This window comes from Cucurbita moschata, unplaced genomic scaffold (genome assembly GCF_002738365.1).
Source record: "Cucurbita moschata cultivar Rifu unplaced genomic scaffold, Cmos_1.0 Cmo_Scf00009, whole genome shotgun sequence".
In the NCBI taxonomy this organism is placed as follows: domain Eukaryota; kingdom Viridiplantae; phylum Streptophyta; class Magnoliopsida; order Cucurbitales; family Cucurbitaceae; genus Cucurbita; species Cucurbita moschata.
The window spans coordinates 817037-837362 of record NW_019268525.1 but is presented as its reverse complement, the minus strand read 5'-3'; the positions used below and the strand labels follow the sequence as shown (position 1 = coordinate 837362).

The following is a 20326-nucleotide window of genomic DNA, read 5'->3' as shown; positions in this document are numbered from 1 at the left end:
CACTGGTGGAAGATGACAATGGCGGCTGGTTCGATTTTATATGGTCAATGTCCAATATGGGCCATACGCTTTAAGAGCCCAATAAGATAGGCCCATCAAGAATAGCAGAATGGCGAATCGGCCCAAGCCCATTAGATTCACCCCATCGTCGTCGTTGGCCAGCGATCATCAAGGAGTGTTTCAACAGGTGCGTGTAACTAACCAACGAACATCAATTTCAATCCAATGCCTTGAGTTTTCAGTAGTACCGGCAACGGCAAATGGTTTCCATATATCGTGATCGGACGTCGGAGTTTCGGTCGCTGTCGGATACGCTGAGGAAGATTGCCGGAGTCACAGCCGACGTTCATCCAGTTCAAAATGAACCATCGGCGTCCGTACTCTCCGGATCACCGGGCTTTGCACGGTCTGAATTCAGCAGGAAGGCATCTCTTATCGGCTGGGGAATCCAAGAAGCCTCTCAGAAGATCGCGAGGCTTGCTCAGTGTATGCATTAAAGATATGCTTTTAATTTACCTTCTTTTGCTTCGTGTATCTTTTCCAGTTCTGTTTGGATGGTGTTAAGGATATTTAGTAATAAATTATAGTTTACCATATATATTATATTTGATATTTTATTATAAGGCAAATATAGATATTTGCCTTATTACTATAGGTATCTTTCCATTTATTGTTATTTCCATTTATTACTATTTCCATATCCTTGTAATTTATTTGATTATAAATAAGATAACTTTCACACCATTTAGGTGTGGTGGATTAAGCAAACATTCACATGGTATCAGAGCCATTTTGGTTTAGCAACCTAGATCCTTTCTTTTCAATGGCTTTTGAAATCTTCTACTGTTCTTCTCCACCACCACTGTTGTCTTTGATGCCACAGGGGCAGTCGTCATGGCTGTCACATGCAGAGTCGATTGATTATTCTTCGGCTCCACCTTTTTGACCTCCAAATCATCCTTCGCCATACTCTGTACATACAACCTCACTTTTTCCAAACATAGCCTCTTTCATTTTCTTCCCAATTTTTCCCTTCATCATTCATCCTTCACAAAAACCCTAATCTTAGGATCTTCATCAGCATCCCTCTTCGAAAATATACAGAATCTCAATATGCCCATCGACCTTCTGCAGAGATTTACCTTTGGAATCTGGGCGCCGCACTGGCATCTTCGCCAACCAAGTTGCCGCCGCCCTTCTCGCCAAAATTGGCTCCTTCGCCCCAATGTGGCGACTCTTCCAGCTGCCCTTCTCGCCAAAATTGGCTCATTCGCCCAATGTGGCGACTCTTCCGGCTTCAACATTGTCTTTGTCCCTTGCTCTAGGTTTCCCCTTCTACTTCTTGGGGTTAGACATATTCTCACCAGAGCCAAGTCAGCATCGTCGCTAAGCGACAATCCCTCTTCATGGGTTAGACATATTCTCACCGAAGCCAAGGCAGCATTGCTGCTGAGCGGCGATCTCTCTGCAGTTTTCGATGGCCAAGAAAGTGTTTCTCTACGCCTCCTCTGAACCAGGTTGTTAACATCTTCACGAAAAGTGTTTTTCAACCCCTTTGAATTTTTCAGATTCAAGCTTCACGTTCGTTTAAATCCGACGCTTAGCTTGCGGTGGGGTGTTAAGGATATTTAGTAATAAATTATAGTTTACCATATATATTATATTTGATATTTTATTATAAGGCAAATATAGATATTTGCCTTATTACTATAGGTATCTTTCCATTTATTGTTATTTCCATTTATTACTATTTCCATATCCTTGTAATTTATTTGATTATAAATAAGATAACTTTCACACCATTTAGGTGTGGTGGATTAATCAAACATTCACAGATGGTATCTGGGTTGATTTTCTGTTTGTTTGTTTGTTTGTTTATAATTTAGCAATTACAAAACACATATTAAGAATGATAACTAGGGCACTTTTTGTCCTTCTGAACTCTGCAGTAGCAAAAAGATCATCGATGTTTGATGATCCAATCAGGGAAATCCAGGAAATGACTGCTTTGATTAAGAATGATATTACATCATTGAATGTAGCTATCTCAGATTTGCAAGCCATCCAAACGATGGAGATAGCAGAGGGGAATTATTCTGAGGACAGAGTTGTTCATTCAACCGCTGTCTGCGATGACCTCAAGAGTAAACTCATGGGAGCTACAAAACAACTTCAAGATGTGTTAACTGCAAGAACAGAGGTCTGTGTGAACAATACATTCTTTACATACTCAACTTAGTCAGCTAGCTTCCAAATTATTTCAATCCATGGTGTAGTTATAGTTTTTCTACAGAATATCAAGGCCAATGAGAGCCGGAGACAAATATTCTCTGCAAATGCAACTAGAGAAAGTCCTTTTCAAAATCAAGCTAAAACTGTAACTCAACCTCCACCTTGGTTAAGTAATACATCTGAAAGTGCTCAATCATCCTTGTGAGTATTCATTGTTTGACATGATGATAGGACAATTTTCCCCCTATAACTTTGTTACTTATGCTTTATCTTATTGTCAGGTTGTCATCAAATGGAGGTCAAGCTGGGGGTCAATTGAGGTTTGTTTGATGCTACTTATCATGCCCTGTATTCTTGTTTGATGCTCAAGTTAATATATTTGGTTGCTTATTGTGAGATCCCACGTCAATTGGAGAAGGGAACGAAACATTTTTTATAAGGGCGTGGAAACCTCTCCCTTACAGACGTGTTTTAAAACCGTGAGGCTGACAATGATACGTAACGGGTCAACGCGGACATTATTTGTTAGTGGTGGGCTTGGGTCGTTACAAATGGTATTAGAGTCAGACACTAGGCGATGTGCCAGCTAGGACACTAGGTCCTCAAGGGGGATGGATTGTGAGATCTCACATTGGTTGGAGAGGAGAACGAAACATTCCTTATAAGGGTGTGGAAACCTCTCCCTAGTGAACTCAATTTAAAACCTTGAGTGGAAGTCCGAAAGGGAAAGCACAAAAAGGACAATATCTGTTAGCGATGGACTTGGGCGGTTGCACTTATGAAAACTCTTTTTTTTTTAATTTTTTTTATCCTATTGGTTAGTAGATGCAGTGCAGTAGAATAATGTGCTTGTTCATAACTAATTATATTGTGTCTTGTTAAGTCAGACGAAGGCTAGCTGTGGAGGTCATCCCATCACAGCAAATGGAGATGTCAATGTTACAGCAGGTGGTTCCTAGGCAGGAAAACTATTTACAAAGTCGGGCAGGTGCTCTCCACAATGTGGAATCCACCATTTCAGAACTGGGTGGAATTTTTACACATCTTGCCACAATGGTAGCACATCAAGGAGAACTTGCTATCAGGTATTATGTCTTAATTGATTAGCTTCCATCCTCTGAATTAAGTTTGATTATTGGGGTTCATCACCAGGATTGATGACAACATGGATGAATCAATGGCGAATGTAGAAGGTGCTCGAACCTCTCTCTTTAGGCATCTTAACCAGATATCATCAAACAGATGGCTTCTTGTCAAAATATTTGTGATTTTAATCATTTTCTTGATGCTCTTTATTTTCTTGGCATAAACATCAGCCAACTTCTAAATTTTTGCCCACCTTTCTCCATGTCTATCCTGTAGATTCAATGATATTCCTTTGCTTAGAGGTTCTGTTAAGTTTGGGTGTACACGAACGCAGCATCTTGTTATATATCTTTTACAAAAGTAAGCATATATAATATACTGTATTGCGGGAGTTTGGACTTGGATTTGTTTGTGCACATATCAGAATCTAAATCATAATAATTGTATTCTCCTTGCTCTATGCTTCATAGCTTGAGAATCATACCAGTTTATATATATATATATATATGCCTTTTTCTAATTTGTTTTTATATCACTTGTCCTTGAGTTCTCCGCCTTAATGAGTGTTCAAATAAAGAAAAGTTAGTTTTCGTCTCGGCGGGGATGTTTTTTATTTTTGATAGAGAGGTAAGACACTAATTATCATTTTAAAATTTGACGATTCGATCTCCCACTAATTATCTTAAAAAGAGTGATTAAAAGGAGGAGAATAATTTACTTTTGCTTTTATGGCTGCATTAAATGTTGGATCTTTGTTTAATAATGATATGATTAATGGTAAAGCTGCCCTTATTGTCCCATACCATACAAAAAATATATAGAAGCAAACCCTTTCCAGCTAGCGTGTTTGACTAACCTATGCTTTATTTTGATTTCGATTAATCTTGTTATGATGATTCGTGACGCGTCGTTAATATTTTTTAAAATCAAGCGATCTTTGATAGATTACCACTTTTACCTATGATTGATATAAAATGATACCTAATAAGTAGCTATCAGTTAACTTCGTGGATGTCAAACATTAATTATCATTCCAAATTGTCGTCTTCATGCCTCACGAGGAAGTCGAAAATCGTTCTTTGCGCTCAACAAGAACATTTGTAAAAGAATGAGTATTTAAAAATAATCAATAAATGACTCCATAGCTTGCATTGAAAAATAAATTCACATACAATATGTCACAAAAAAAAAAATCTTCACGCCATATCTCTCTTTTTTAATACCCGTGTTAACCTCGTAATAATAGAATAAATTAATGTGATATTAGCTTCATCGGATAAGATTCAAAGTAAAGTTACAAAATTTTGGGACCTTTCTTTTCCATATTCTCTTAAGGATTTGTTTTAGAGCACGTTAATAAGTTCCTAATAATATAAAAAAAAAAATTAAAAAAAAAGATTATATGGAAGGATTCTTTCGGGTTAACACTAACACAAAATTTAGGGTTTCGCGAAGATTTATTTAGAAGAACTAAGATGTCACCGTTTAGTTTAAGAATTTGTTTGGCTAATCTAAACATAATTCAACAGTGATATATGGTCGATAGTAATAATCCAAGTTTCAAATATAATTAAAATATATATATAAATAATTATTTTAGGTAAATTTAAAAATATGTTGGTGTGACAAATTTTTACATTTTTTAACCGTCACCAATTACCTCTCATCTTATTAAAGAGTTTATTTTTTATTGTTTAATGTTGACCCACTTAGAGCAATAAGTAATTAAAAATATTTATATATGGGGAAGTGTGAAAGAAGTTAAACATTAATTAATTTATATGATGATAATTAAATTATTAATTAAAACAAAGGGGGAATGAAATTGTGAGAATAATATGATAGTAATATTAAAATATGGGAAATTGCATGATGATTTATGTAAAGCATGGAAGAAAATGATGAACATCATCATCATTATTTTGAACTTCTTTTTTTAACCATGAACTAATCTCAAATATCTTTTATTCTTTAATTCTTTGTAATCTCAAATCGAAAATATATATAAAATTTTAAGATGGTACAAAAGAAATAATTAAATTAGATTATCACGAAAGTCCCATCTAACAAAATTCCTTCTTTTTTTTAAACTTTGAATTATTATATTACGTGAGGCATTGATTATTTGATAAGACGTTTGAAGGAATAGCAAGGAAAAAGGCTCATCAATTTTCAAATCTTATTTACTTTTTTAAACTATAGAGAATGTTTTTCGAACACAATTATGATTATCAAACATTTATGTAATTAATATATTTTTGTTTTAATAAAAAAATTAAAAAATCGGTATCGTTTTTGTTGATTTAAAAGGATCGATATCACAAAAAAAGAAAGATGAATTCTATAAGAACCACAAATTGTAAAGTGATCTTGGTATTCACACTTTATAAAATTGATGATGGAATTGTGCCTAATTTTGTTAAACAAGATTCCAAATAGAAGTCAGTGTCTAAAAATAAAATGTGCCCACTTCCAAATCACTCATCTTCTTAACAACATTACTTCCATTTTAATCCATAATTCCTTTTCTTAATCATTTTTTTTTTGTTTCCAATTAAAATTAAAAAAGATTCAATTTTGATCCGTATATATGTCTTAATTTATTGAGATTTACGTTTAAATGGTGAGTATCATGAGTAAAGTATATCTTCTTTACTTTAAACTCAAAAAATAAAAAGAAAAATTATTGACGACATTGAAAAGATTGTTTACCCACAAAAAACTATTTCATTTCATCTACTTGGAGTGAGTTTTACTTCCTAAATCCAACCTACATTTATCACCCCAATTTTATTAAGGTTTTAAATAATAGTTCACTCTTTAAAGTTTTTCGAATTCAATTTAATTTTTCCGACCCAAATCTTTTTTTTGGAGTAGTTGATGGATTCGAACTTCTAATTTTTTAACGGGTAAGGGGTAACTAAAAGGAATTGGTTTCCTGAATTTTATATATTATTCATACCAAGGCATGAAGTTTTGAATGAATAGGGTTGGGGTTGCTCTGCGTAAAGGACTCTCCTCTGTTTTCCTCTGCTTTCCTCTGTTCTCTGCAAACTCTCCAACTCCAACAAAAATCACACAATCCAACGAACCCGAGATGAGGTTTTTTTTTGTTTTTGGGTTTTCTTCTTACATTTCGTTCCTTCTTCTACTTTCTTGAAACTCCCAAAATTCAGTTTTCATTTCATTCCAGTGGGTAACAACCAAGAAAGTAGCTCAACCACAGAGTTTTAAGCTTTAAAGCACTGCCAAACCTTCCCATTTCCTAAAATTCTCCCTAACCTATCTTCTCAAGCAAACCTCTAAATCTTACCTCAAATCCCCCATCGCTGCTTGCGGGTTCCTTTCGAATTACGAGTCACCCCCTCCACTCAAATGCCCCTCTTCACAAGTTTAAACACACAACCCAACTGAACCCACTTTGAATCTTTCATTTTCGGTTTCTGGGTTTTGTTCCTTCGAGGGAATAATGGCGCCTGCCAAACAGAGTACAGAGGAAGCCATCGTTCCCAGCTTCAATCAGACGACGGAACAAGAAGAATACAGAGAAGAACAGAGGGAGGAAGGAGATGAATCTTTGGTCGGATTCAAGAGCTTTCTGTGGCATGGTGGCTCTGTCTATGATGCTTGGTTCAGCTGTGCCTCCAATCAGGTACCGTATTACATGGCCTTAACCTTTCAAGTTCCATAGAAAATCACAAGATTTAGTCATTTTCAGCATTTTCTTTTGCAGGTGGCTCAAGTTCTGTTGACTCTGCCCTACTCTTTCTCTCAACTGGGGATGCTTTCGGGGATCATTTTGCAAATTTTTTACGGATTTCTCGGGAGCTGGACGGCTTATTTGATCAGTATTTTGTATGTCGAGTACAGAGGGAGGAAGGAGAAGGAGAACATTAGCTTCAAAAACCACGTCATTCAGGTTAAAAAAAAAAAAACAGAGTTTGTAAGTCTGGTCTCTGTTTTTCTGAACAAAATTGTTGATCATTTTATCAAATGTCTGGTGTTTTGACAGTGGTTTGAAGTTCTAGATGGTCTTCTTGGGCCGTGGTGGAAAGCAATTGGATTGGCTTTTAACTGTACTTTCCTCCTCTTCGGCTCTGTCATTCAGCTCATTGCTTGTGCAAGGTCCTTGTGTTTTCTTATCTTCTTTTCCTCCTCCTTCTTTGAAAACATTTGGACAATGAAATATGGGGTTTTGTTGCAGTAATATATACTACATAAATGACAAATTAGACAAGAGGACCTGGACTTACATATTTGGAGCTTGCTGTGCCACCACTGTGTTCATACCCTCATTCCACAACTACAGAATCTGGTCGTTCCTTGGCCTTGGAATGACCACCTACACCGCCTGGTATTTGACTCTGGCTGCGCTCCTTCACGGTCAGGTAATTCCGACAGCAAACCAACCAATCCCTATCTATCAACCCCTCGGTAACATGTCATTTTGTTGTAGGTCGAGGGTGTCAAGCATTCAGCTCCCACTGAGCTGGTTCTGTATTTCACCGGCGCCACCAACATTCTTTACACATTCGGTGGCCATGCCGTCACAGTGTACATACGCCTTGTCATGATCATTGTCGTCTGATATTAATTTCTGTGCTTGAAATTGGAGTTTGTTTTTGCAGAGAAATTATGCACGCGATGTGGAAGCCTCAGAAGTTTAAGTATATATACTTAGTGGCCACTCTGTATGTCTTTACGCTTACCCTGCCTTCGGCCACCGCCGTCTACTGGGCTTTTGGCGACCAACTTCTCACCCATTCCAATGCCTTTTCCCTCCTCCCTCGCTCTCCGTGGCGCGACGCTGGCGTCATTCTCATGCTCATTCACCAGGTTAACTAATTTAGAGAATACTAATGGACTTTTAAGACTCTGCTCCAATTGATTTGGTAACAGGGGAAATATTTGATTTTTGATGGCAGTTCATAACATTTGGGTTTGCTTGTACGCCACTGTACTTCGTGTGGGAGAAAGTGATAGGAATGCACGACACGAAGAGCTTATGTTTAAGGGCCCTTGTTCGGCTGCCGGTGGTGATACCCATATGGTTTTTGGCGATTATATTCCCATTCTTTGGCCCAATAAACTCCGCCGTCGGAGCCCTTCTCGTTAGCTTCACTGTTTATATCATCCCTGCTCTGGCTCATATCCTCACTTATCGATCCGCTTCTGCCCGGCAGGTAAATAACTCAATCTAGTTTGAAGTTAATTTTAATCCAAATTGGTTAAATGGGTTTTTCTTTTCTGTTGTAGAATGCATCGGAGAAACCTCCGGCGGTGTTGGGGAGGAGCTGGACGGCGATGTTTGTGGTGAACGCGTGCATAGTCACGTGGGTTCTGGTCGTCGGATTCGGGTTCGGCGGGTGGGCCAGTATGGCCAATTTCATCAAACAAGTTGACACATTCGGACTCTTCGCCAAGTGCTACCAGTGCCAGTCCAAAGCGCCGTCGTCCACGGCGGCTCATCGTTGATCAGTTCAGAGTTGTTTCTTTGCTGCTTTTTTCTTACACCATTATCTTTTGTTATTATTATCTTCTTCAGTCCTTGTGAATGTAAGGTTTGCGTCATCAATATAAACAAACTCTATATCTTAGGGCTATATATATATATATATATATACATATTTGTGTAATACATAAATATTTGTAATACAAATACTAAATTTAAAATTAAATACAGACAAACAAAAATTACTTGGACTAAACATACAGGACATTAGGACAAGAAACTCAGGGAAGAAAAAAAAAAGGCTAAAAAGGGCCCAACCGGGTTCGAACCGGTGACCTCTTGATCTGCAGTCAAATGCTCTACCACTGAGCTATGGACCCGTTGTTGCTCGTTGGTTGATATATTTTATTAAATTATAATATTACGAATTTCCATTTTATTTATTTAAAAGTTAAAACATACGGCAATTTGATTGGGCTTTGGGGCCAATACTTAAGTCCTTCAGAAGATTGAAGCCCAACAACAAGTACGACATGTCGAATCCGATGGCCATGCAAGTTTACACGATCAATTCAAAACGATAGTAGAAAATAAATTAAACATAATCCCCTTTCTAATTATCCTTATTTTATTCTCTTAATCCCACCTCCATTTACAAATAAAAAGAGGGATATTATAATAGGAAAAAGAAAGTGGGTGAGCGCACATGCAGGGCAGGTGTGGCAGGAGGTAAAGAGAATCTTGTACTACCGGAGATAGTATTATTGGATTATAAACTCATGATCATTCCCTAAATTAGCTTACGTGAGATTTTCATTACAAGTAAGACCACCGGTGAAAACAACAATTCCCGGCTCTCTCATCCCTATTTTCCCTTGAAAACAACAATTCCCCACTTTCTCTCTCTAAAGATCAGATTTTTATTTATTTCCCTTCCATGTCTCCAAATTTGCTCTAGAACCCATTTCCCGTTTTCCATTTTCAGTTCAATCCCCCATGGCTTTCTTCTTCTTCTTACTTTTTTCCTCTCTTTTCGCCTCTTCTCTCTTTCTCTTCCTCCGCTCCGCCACATGCCGGCGAGTGCGCCTGCCGCCGGGAAGTCTCGGCCTCCCTTTAATCGGGGAGACCCTTCAACTAGTTGAGTTGGGTTGAGGTTGAGGTTGATATATATTAGTACTAAAAACGATAATAGGGGCAAATTGGTAATTTGAGATTGTCGTGATCGATGTGGTTGTTGAGGATAACGTTGACTGAAAAAGAAAGGAATGGGGGTGGTGACAGGAAGAGCAGGAGAAAATCAAAGGAAGGAAGAAGGAATCAGTGCAACAGCTCCTCCAATGGAATGATTACAAGTCCATGCCTTTCACCCAATGCGTGAGTATGTTTTATACCCTAAATTAAATATTTTAATAATTTCATATTCATTCCTTTATTATTTCTTTCTATAATAAAGGTTGTAAATGAAACCTTGAGAGTTGGCACCATAATCAATGGAGTTTTTAGGAGAGCTATCACAGATGTGAATATCAAAGGTAACTAACTACGTATTAGTCCTTCGATTGTTATTATATGAATCAAACATACGTAACAACACAACATTGATTGATTCAGGTGGTTATACAATTCCAAAGGGATGGAGGGTTTTTGCATCGTTTCGTGCAGTTCATATGAACCATCATCATTTCAACGATGCTCGCTCCTTCAACCCATGGAGATGACAACAGGTACAATCTGTCAAATCTCAATCCTCTCAATACTTTACCATTCCTAACTTTTTTCTCTGCAACCGAGCAGAATAGCTTGGAGTCGACCACAAATGCATTTACACCATTCGGAGGAGGTCCGAAGTTATGCCCTGGTCACGAGCTTGCCAGAGTAGAAATCTCTGTTTTCCTTCATCATCTTGTTACGCAATTCAGGTATTGGTAATGTCTCAAACAAAGTTCGAAATATGGAAGCAACTCTACTAAAGATCTATGATTTTCAGATGGGTTCCAGCAGAAGATGATAAGTTGGTGTTTTTCCCAACTACAAGAACACAGAAACGCTATCCTATCTACGTCACCCGCAATGACGAAACAACACAAAGTAACGACACTCATCTATGACTTGGGGTTTCAATCTATCCCTCTCTTGATTTTGTATGAATAAGATTATATGCTAAATTAATGAGTTTTAGTACACACAATATGAAGCTACTACTCAAACAGTACAACCAGCCAATGAATCACTTCTCTCGGCGGCCACTTCCCAAGAGCACCAATTTTCTAGCCAATCAAACACTGGCTTTTACCCACATATCTTCTGGTCAGATGATCTCCTGGCTTCAAAATTCAGATGATTTGAGTTGAATATGTGCAGTATGTGGGGTTAGAGACAGGCTTGTTTACAGAAAGTCAGTCAGACAACAATTGCAATTCCATTGCACATACTCAAATACTCAAATACTCAAATACAGAGAAGATATCAGCATCGGTTCGCTTCCTTGCTTTTGATTGTAGATTCAACTAGTTTAACCTTTTTGGCATTCTCAGCATTGAGAAGGGAGAGTTTCTCAAGCGAAGATTTGAGTTGGGAGATCTGAGAGCCTTGAACACAGGTGTTTCTCCTGTGAATTTTGTGCTGTTGGTTTACAAGATTGTTGTTCTTTGAAGAATTGGTGTACCTCCTTAGTCTTGCAGTTAGTGTATCGATTGAAGTATGCAAAGCATCCACCTCCACACCTGTAAAGTGGTCTGGATGGCAACAAAGTATTATTTTGTCATAATATGAAATTTATGAACTCAACTCCATATTTGGGTTTCTTCATTTTCAAGAAATGGGCAAATCTAAAAGTTCGAAGTTCATAATGCATTTAAACCCATTTCTTCTATACATGCTTAACTAAGTAACCAAACAGTTTTAGATATGTAATTTAATAGGCTAAGGAACACTTTTCACTCTTTCAAATATCAAATGAAATTGATTTTAATTAGTCATAAGCAAGCAAAAAGATTCAAGTATCGTGGCTGAGAATTTATTACCAAGTGTCGATTTGAACTCTCTTTCTGCTTTGGACAATGGCCTTTTGTGAGCTCCTGGCAAGTTCTTCAACCGATGTATCCGTTCTTCCAGAACATTGTGCAGTTTGATTGCACGTTCTATCCTGTCCTCCAATAGTTCCTGTTTCCCTCTTACTTTTAAGAGCTTTTGCTGTGCCTCTCTTAAACGAGTTTGCTGATCGTCAATTAACCTCTTCAACTCGGGCCCATGCTGCTTGAGCTCATAGTATACCTACAGGAGGTAGAAGGTAAGAAGGAAGGGGAAATTTAGATATTACACACACAGCGCTGAACTATCTAAATTATCTGAAGTAGTTGACAAAACACTTCATAGTTCTGCAGTAGATTTGCAATTACCGTGTGTGCATACTCCACATAATTTTCATGGAAGAGCTTGAAATACTGATGAAGCATGGACCGACCTTCGATCGAATCAGCAGTCACAGAACGCATATTTGATGAGGATTGAGGAAGGAGAACCACCTTAGGTCCGCTGAGAAGATTTTTGCTTATAATTTCGGATCTTTCACTTTCGTTCTTCTCTCCTGTCGCTGTGGCAGCTAATTTCTCCTCATTTAGGAAATTGCTAAACTGAACTGGGACTTGAAGGTTCCAAGTCTTCATTTCTAGAACAATACATTCCTGAGAAATGGTGACTCCCACAATCCAAGAATATCCAAATGAATCGGATAATGAGGCGAAACCACAAAGCGGAAATGGGTTGGAAGTGTCTCCCTGGCAGGTATTCAGAACAGGATGAACAGAGGGAGTTTTCATAGTCTGGTCCTGTCCTCTGCTTTGACTCGTGAATGGGAGAAAATGCAATATAATTGAGTCAATACCTCCATTATGAAGAGCATAAATTCTTTCATCCATAAGTTTATCGACAAACATCATTATAAGAGAGCATCTCTCCATCTTCTTTGGAAGGGCCAGATCTACAATAGCCAGTCTCAGCAAAGGGGGAGGGAGCCCCATCCAAACTGTGTAATCAAGTGGTTGATCAAGCTTCACCTCGGAGAGCTTCCCTGTGATCGGTTCACATATCATAGCATGTCCAAGAATATTGTCGTTCGGATCAACATGTACACGTGGGGGACTACCAAGGTTCCAGACAGGTTGAATTTCATCCGCAAGGGCATCTATCTGCAGTTGCCCACCACTCCACGCTGTCACAAGAACTGAGTCTTTGCTGATTAGCTTATATAGTAAACTTACTGCACGACCTTCACATTCTGCACCTTTAATTGATATATCTCCTTCATTTCCATTATTACATGCTCTCCTCAAAGGCCCCTGGAAGACCATGTCATATGAAGATTAAGGATTCCACTAAACCCAGAACTAAGAGTATACTACAACCCATGCACATGCCATACCACTAACAATTTGATAATAACACACACACACATATAGATATATAGATATATAGATATATATAATCTAGGGACATTGCCAACCACCAAATGCATCCACTGAAAATGTCTCATACCTGCAATGCAAGTGACGCATCAAATAAAGCACAAGGATGGGCTACTATCACAGTCATATCTCCTCCACTTGTTGCTTGAACTAAGTTTGGAAAAGTTTCTTCCAACCAAGAGATTGCAAGACTGGAATTACTGACAGCTGTTGGATTGGCTGATTTTAACCCAAAGGACTGAGCATCATTATAAATCTCCAATATAGATTCGCACTTGTAAGTGCTGTCAAGGACAAAGCACCGACTTAGAGATAGTAATATATGGTTATAAGGCACTAGTGAGACGCAAGATTTTCTTGTAGTTCAAAAGTGGAAACTTGATACATCATTTATGATTTCATGATAGACGATGGGGGAAAGCATCCCCTCTGAATATCATCTTGACATATTTTACACAACTAAATATGTGAAGAACGAGAAACAAATAAGTGTCTGTCTTCAGTAATTGTAATTGAATGTTCTTGATATCCAATAGTCATTTAAAGGATAGATGTGAGAAATTGAGTACCTTCTAAATGGAACAACAGGGCAGAGGATGTAAATTGAACCATCGCTGAATAAAACGAACACCTGCAGGTATAGTGCGTGAGTGGATTTTTTAAATTGTAATGTTGGTCCTTAAACTGTTTAAGGGATGAATCTTAGCCACTCGCCATGGTATAAAGAAGAAAGCAACAGTTTTTCATGCATTGAGAAGTAGAACTAACATCAGATTTAAGATCCTACACATTGAGAAGTTTACTGAAATATCCTGAATGCATACATTTTAATGCATAGCAAGATATAAAAATTTAATCTGGCTTGAGATTACCGATTCTAAAGGCATAGTGGAGCACCAAATGGACAGAACATAGAAAGTTAGTGGAGGAGATTGCAAAAGAAGTCATAAGAACAGGTTGAACTTTTGATTTATGTGTTGACACAACATCGAATTAATCATAAAAAATAGAATGCTCAAAGTAAATATCTGGGCAAGATAAAACGGAAAGCCAATGAGATAAGTTTTCATCATTATAAAGAAAAAATATTAAATTATCCAAATTTGAGATGAAAAATTTCCAATGAATGTTCTTACACTGAACTTATCCCACAAGTGATCTCCCCCAAATGAAAAATCAACAGGGCAGATTGACGAGGCATTTTTAGATTGACCAGGTTCCACTGGCTGTAGATAATATTCTTGCTCTGGTTGCACACCATCTGAAGACAAATTGAAAAGCCTGAAATGAAAAGGAGTTGAAGAATAAGCCACCCCAGATCAGATGTTCAGGAAAAACTGCGTTGCAATGGCAACATTAAGAAGGAATTTGATTTTTATGGTTAATCAACCACGCACGATGGAGCAAACATAGACAAACTTCATATTTTGAAATATCAGTACCATCTCTACAAAGAGGAATCTTATACTTAATTATTTGCAACAAGCTACATATAGTTTTCTGAATGCAATCTTGAACGAGAAAAAAGGAGTCCATTCAGGACAGGTGATCAGTGAACTGTTCTTAAGCCACTTTCCCGGAAAGGGTGAATAACGAACAAAAATTCTACTCTCCATTCCCAGTAGACTAGTAGTAACAAGATTTTGTCATACTTTCAAGAACTACATTTCACCCTAAATTTTTCACAAAGTTATATTTGGGTCTTTGGCATTATAAGGACATTGGTTGAAGCCACATATTGAAATATTTGACAGGAATAACAACAAAAATTCAAGCAGCGAAGCATGACCCCAAACCTTTAAAAAGCTACAATATGTTGAAAACCTACCCCTAAGCCTCGATGATTATACTCAAGTTCACTTGTAAGGCCCATAAAATGTCTAACTAAGTATTCAAAATGAAATTGCAGTAGATATAAGCATTTCCTTCATGAAATATGCATAAAATGTCTTTATTCAGGAAATTTAGTACCTGAAAACAGAATCAGATGAAAGGACTCCAAGATGGAAGTTACTATATGGGTGCCAAGAAACTTGAAGCGTGCGTATGACATCGTGGTCACCATAGTAGATTTGTGGACCAACTCTAACAGTCCTGTAAGCAATTGACAGATTCTTTAAGAAAGAACTTGGTGGAAAACGTGTTATGACATCCTTATACATAAAATGGGAAACATAAGAACAAGACGTATGAACCTTTGAAGCTTAACATAAGCAAACAACAACATATAAGAAAAAACTTAAAGCATTAACTAAGGCAGTGGCTCCTCCTCACCTACAGATGACAGTGCTACTATCTCTGGTCGAACTGTGACCATAGAGGTACATTATCCACAACCCGCCTGGACCCACAAGGGCTATTGCCGATCCATTCTTATTGATGGAAATCTTATGCACCACGAAGTCGAGTGGCACATCTGGTTGCAACACCTGTTCAAAGCAACTGAGATTATGAAGAATGACTAGAAAAAATGGGGGAAAACATAACATAGAACAGTTCAGAACAAAGGGATTTGCTCTCTAAAATCTGCTTCAGAAAGAGAAACGAGGGAAGTGAACTGACTTTAGAAGGAGAAGCGGCGAGGACGGAGGTGGGTTCGGGTTCTCCGAGGCGGATGGAAATCCGGTGCAAGCAAAGTTTAGTGGAGTCCCAAAAGTAGAGACGAGAGGCGCCGTCCGAGACCAGAAGGCTTCTGAGAGGCGGAGAAACAGAATCGCCATAGTCGACGGCAGTGGCGGCGGTGAAAACGGGGTGGGTCTTGAGAGGAACCCAATCGACGTCCCGTTTTGGGGTTAGAGATCGACGGGGTTCAGAATCAGCTTCGTTCAGGTCCAAATTATACCTCATCGTCGTTCTGGAACCGTGTTATCGCCGATCTTGCTTTCGAATGGAGAAGCCGAAGTTCTTGTCGAAGTTAGAGGCGCATTAACTTAGCTTTGATACATTTTTTAAATTAGTCATTAAATTTTGAAAATTTACATTTTTTAAATTCCAAAATCTTAGAAACATAATTTTTTTTAAAAAAAATTAATAGACATATAATTAAAACCAATTAATTATAAATAAATTAAAATTATCATTAAATTTTTTTTATTTTTGAGGCGGTCTAATTTGCTTTTAGATGTTATTTACATATCTTAAACCATCTTTAAATATATTCAGCGACTATTTAATTATATAACAATAAAAACAAATATTTTCAATTTCATGAAAATTGTGTGTCGGCAAAAGAATCGAGAGGGGGATTGAAGCCGAACGAACCATCGTAATAAGATCACAAGGTTCTTTACCATTTTTATTTGTTCCGATCCAAACTATACATTTTACATCACATAAACTTGATGCTTAAATATGAGGTAAATTTATCCTATGTTTCTATATCACCAGTATGACCCAACCAACAAATTTACAGACAACATTAAGATGTTAGTAAGCTTTGCACCTCCCAAATCTCCAAAACCACTGATTTCAAGTCATTACCTAAAAATCTGTATCACAAAGAAACAAGTTGAAATCAGATCCCAAATAAGATGCTTCGAGAATGAAAAACTTGTGTGCACTTTCTCTATTCTCAACGTGTTTAACATAACTCTGTTTTGTAATGTTTTTGTTGGTAAATGCAGTGATGTTAAAGAAAATGTGTTGAAAATTTTCATAACCTCACCTGAACCCGAAGACTGGGGTGAAACAAGTTAGATGGAAACAAGTTTTGATCTCCCGAGATGGTGTTTTTACTTCACTCTTTCCTCTTGAAGAATCTTTTGGTACCTAGGAAAACCACTATTGCAAGCCGAAACCTGAGACAAAAACAATGAAAACAGTTAGTTCAGTTAAAAGTAGTAACGATCTGGGGCATATAAACACAATTCTCGTATGAACTAGAGTCGAAAAAACACAATGTTATAATATGTAGAGGTCCATTGTTCTAACAATAATCAATTTCTCGAATCTTTTCCATGTAATCTACACGGAGTTCGTCGACACTAATTAGAAAGAATAACGAATGTTGAGTAATATTCTCCCAAGTCCTTGGAAGCTCGGCTTATGATATGCCAAAATGTGGCCTTAGAAGCACATGGCATATGATCAAGTGCTTGATGCTATTACAGCTATATGACAACTACGATTGAATATAATTGCCAACCCATATCAATTCTCTTATTAAAAAGATTATCAATCATGGAGAGAATATCATAATGGAATAAATAAAGATTAGTTTATATCAATAATTCATTGACATAGTCATAAATAAAGATTAGTTCAAAAGAATTTGGAAGCAAAGTTTCTCAGAGGCAAAACATCGAACACTTACCGCTTCGATATCAATCTTGTAAACCAGGAGCTTCCTCCTCTCTCTGCAACTCGTTCTATACGCCACAGCGACATGTCCAACAGCCAAAGCCAAAGAGCACATAAACAAAGCCACCTCCATGCCTCTCGCATACCCTCCTCCTCGACGGACATCCGACAAGTCTCCATCAAACACAAACGAAGCCTTCAATGAAACATAAACCAAAGAAATCACAGAACAAAGCGTCGTGATCCCCAAATACGGCCCTCGCGAGAGCCTGGGTCCATCGCAAAAGCTATAAACACCTACACCCAAACAGAGGAATTAAATCAAAACGCAATCCCAGAAAGAAACAAACAAACAAACTCAATTCCACCCACATGGGTGTGTCTTAATTAGAACTTACAAATAATGATGGCGGATCTGGCGAATGAAATCAGGGGGATATCGATAAGGGAGGATCGAAAATCGTAGTTTTTGAGATGGGATGGGAGGGAGTTGAGGGAAAAAGAGTAAGGGTAAAGAGAAGCAGAGAGAAGGGCATCGGCAATAACGAGAAGAACAGGGGCAGAGAAAAGGAGAAGGGAAATCAACATGGTGATTAAGACGAAAAGGGTCTTGATTCCTCTCCATAAACGCTTCGATTTCTCTTCCTTTAGGAAACCCATTTGTCCGAATTGGATTGCTTCTGCTCTGTTCTTGGGGGGTTTTTGCTCTGTTTCTTTAGAGCTCTGGCTTGCCCTGTTCTTGGTGTTGTGGTGGTGGGTATGTAGAACGAAGGTGGGTGAAGGAAAATGGGGAGTTGGACATTTTTAAGCTCATCAAAGAAGAGGACTAGAGAGAGAGGGGGGGAAGTTGTTGACTCAAATTGTGGGCATCACAAATACCTTCAACATTACACAGTCCAAAGGGAACTCCTTTTATTTTCTGTGTTGCGCCCAATTCCCCGTCTTAACGGCAATACCTAAAAACGTTACCCTCACATTCTACTCCTTTCGGTATTTTTCAAGTCTTTCAAGTGTGGAAATCTTTCTTTACGTCTGGGGAGGAAAAACTTAAAAATAAAAGTTCAAAGAGAACAATATCCTCAGTTCTGAAATGTGTAGATAAGAGGCGGTATGTCAATAAAGACGATGGAGCCCGAAGGAAATGGATTTGGGAGGTCCAATATCAATTAGAGAAAGAGTGAGTGTCACCGAGAACGCTCGATCTCAAAGGGAGTAAATTATGAGATCTCACATCAGTTGGAGAGAAAAATCTTATGGAAACTGAGTCCACCGGAGATGAATTATGAAATCTTACCATATTTATGAGGTTACTTGAAGAGTGTAATTACATGACCGTTGCTGTTTTAATTATCACTCTATTTTATTACATTAATAATTTAAATGGAATGATTTTATATATATATTTACTCTTTTAAGAGAATCATAAATTTTGATTTTAAGCCATGTGATCACATGGATCAATTTTTGTGATTGAGAATTGTAATTATATGGAGTGTAATATAATTTTAATTCCCTTTTTCTGACTGGATTAATCATAATTTAATTTAAATTTAAAACCTACTTCATTCTATTTTTTAACATCTTGATTTAAAATAATACAATCTTTTAAATTAATTAAACTATATATAAATTTACTGAAATAATATTTGTTAGATTAAAAGAGTGGTTGGGTTTGGTATTAAGATCCGTTTATTCTTATCTTAACCAATCCATTTACATGAAATTAAAAAAATATATATGGAGATCTTAGTCTCAAAATATTTCACAAATTTCACCATTTTTAATATCAATTAATAAAAAAAAAGTTTTTTTAAAGTGAATAATTAGCTAATTTCTTCTCGAATAAAAAATTAGTATCGTCATAAGGAAAGCTGACACGTTTTATTTTTATTTTTATTAAATTAATCGAATTTCCATAATCAGCATCAATATTATAAAAATAAATTCAGAAAGGATTTAAATTTTTTATTAAAAAAATTAGATTTTATGAAATTAAATATATATATATATATATATCTTTTAATAAGTTAGATCATTGCGTGTGTCACAAAGCTTGAGGAATTAAGATTGTGTACGTAACAAGATAATCAAAACCCACAATTTTTTTTTTTTTAGATTTTAGAATTTTAAAGGAAAAAAACATTTTTTTCTTGTTTTTTATTCCAAACAAAATTATGTTATACCAAATAATGATCAAATAAAGTAAAAAATGGATGTTCCACCCGTCCAGACAGGTAGACGTCATCTCGATATGAGTCAAAATTGACCACTGATATTATGAGTATAAAACATGCCTCTAATTATTTACTATAAATACAGATCGAAAAAAACCTGACCAACTACTCTTAATATATTTTTAGATAAAATCGAAATTATGACGTTACGTAAAAGTTTAAGATTAATTTGTAGGAAAATTTCGACCTCAAAACTTACTTTAAACACTATGTGACACGTTTAAGTTTGTTGTATATCGATTATCGAATCACCACATGATAAATTTGAGCAAATTTTCAAAGGGTAGGTTTAGGTCATTTAATAAACATTATTGTTGTATTCCAAACCTAAGATGGGATAGTCCACTAATCTTCCCCTAACTAAAGTAACATTTAATTATAATTGACAATTCATTAATCAATCAATAAATAAGGAAACCAAATTGTCTATCAGCTATTTTAGCATAATATAGATACTAATTTGATTTTTTTTTTATTTGGATGGATTTTTAGAAATATAAGTTTCTGTAAATAAAAATATATTATTTTATCATTCTTTATTTAATGTCCGCTAAATTAAT

At 36.8% G+C, this 20326-nt stretch overlaps 4 protein-coding genes, 1 non-coding gene and 1 pseudogene across 6 annotated transcripts; 3 read left to right on the top strand and 3 right to left on the bottom strand.

The window, feature by feature from the left end:
• Positions 1–189: 189 nt before the first annotated feature.
• Positions 190–3722, top strand: LOC111447979 (syntaxin-31-like). Of its 2 annotated transcripts, none has more exons than XM_023087398.1 (6): positions 190–486; positions 1950–2200; positions 2294–2433; positions 2514–2552; positions 3120–3317; positions 3385–3722. In XM_023087398.1, the coding sequence occupies exons 1-6, from the start codon at positions 261–263 to the stop codon at positions 3539–3541; spliced, it is 1011 nt and encodes a 336-aa protein (XP_022943166.1). In that variant the 5' UTR covers positions 190–260; the 3' UTR covers positions 3542–3722. The 2 variants fall into 2 exon arrangements, with proteins under 2 accessions (XP_022943166.1, XP_022943167.1); XM_023087399.1 differs by having other exon boundaries at positions 394–557; positions 1839–2200.
• Positions 3723–6255: 2533 nt separating this feature from the next.
• LOC111447978 (auxin transporter-like protein 2) lies at positions 6256–8910 on the top strand. The gene is made up of 8 exons (XM_023087397.1): positions 6256–6970; positions 7052–7237; positions 7331–7443; positions 7523–7706; positions 7775–7872; positions 7947–8154; positions 8244–8501; positions 8575–8910. Exons 1-8 carry the CDS (start codon positions 6788–6790, stop codon positions 8791–8793), a joined length of 1449 nt encoding a protein of 482 aa, XP_022943165.1. The 5' UTR covers positions 6256–6787; the 3' UTR covers positions 8794–8910.
• Positions 8911–9078: 168 nt separating this feature from the next.
• Positions 9079–9150, bottom strand: TRNAC-GCA. The gene has a single exon. It is a non-coding gene; the product is annotated as a tRNA-Cys (tRNA).
• A 153-nt stretch (positions 9151–9303) lies between these two features.
• On the top strand, positions 9304–11623 carry LOC111447178 (annotated as a pseudogene).
• On the bottom strand, positions 10890–16173 carry LOC111447977 (nuclear pore complex protein NUP88-like). Its single transcript, XM_023087396.1, has 9 exons — positions 15796–16173; positions 15508–15662; positions 15205–15327; positions 14370–14514; positions 13803–13864; positions 13304–13517; positions 12169–13107; positions 11794–12043; positions 10890–11505 (listed from the first exon to the last, which is right to left on the bottom strand). The coding sequence occupies exons 1-9, from the start codon at positions 16078–16080 to the stop codon at positions 11237–11239; spliced, it is 2442 nt and encodes an 813-aa protein (XP_022943164.1). The 5' UTR covers positions 16081–16173; the 3' UTR covers positions 10890–11236.
• Positions 16174–16478: 305 nt separating this feature from the next.
• LOC111447983 lies at positions 16479–18428 on the bottom strand. The gene is made up of 4 exons (XM_023087402.1): positions 17931–18428; positions 17546–17829; positions 16898–17030; positions 16479–16721 (listed from the first exon to the last, which is right to left on the bottom strand). The coding sequence occupies exons 1-3, from the start codon at positions 18190–18192 to the stop codon at positions 16965–16967; spliced, it is 612 nt and encodes a 203-aa protein (XP_022943170.1). The 5' UTR covers positions 18193–18428; the 3' UTR covers positions 16479–16721; positions 16898–16964.
• Between the last annotated feature and the right edge of the window lie 1898 nt (positions 18429–20326).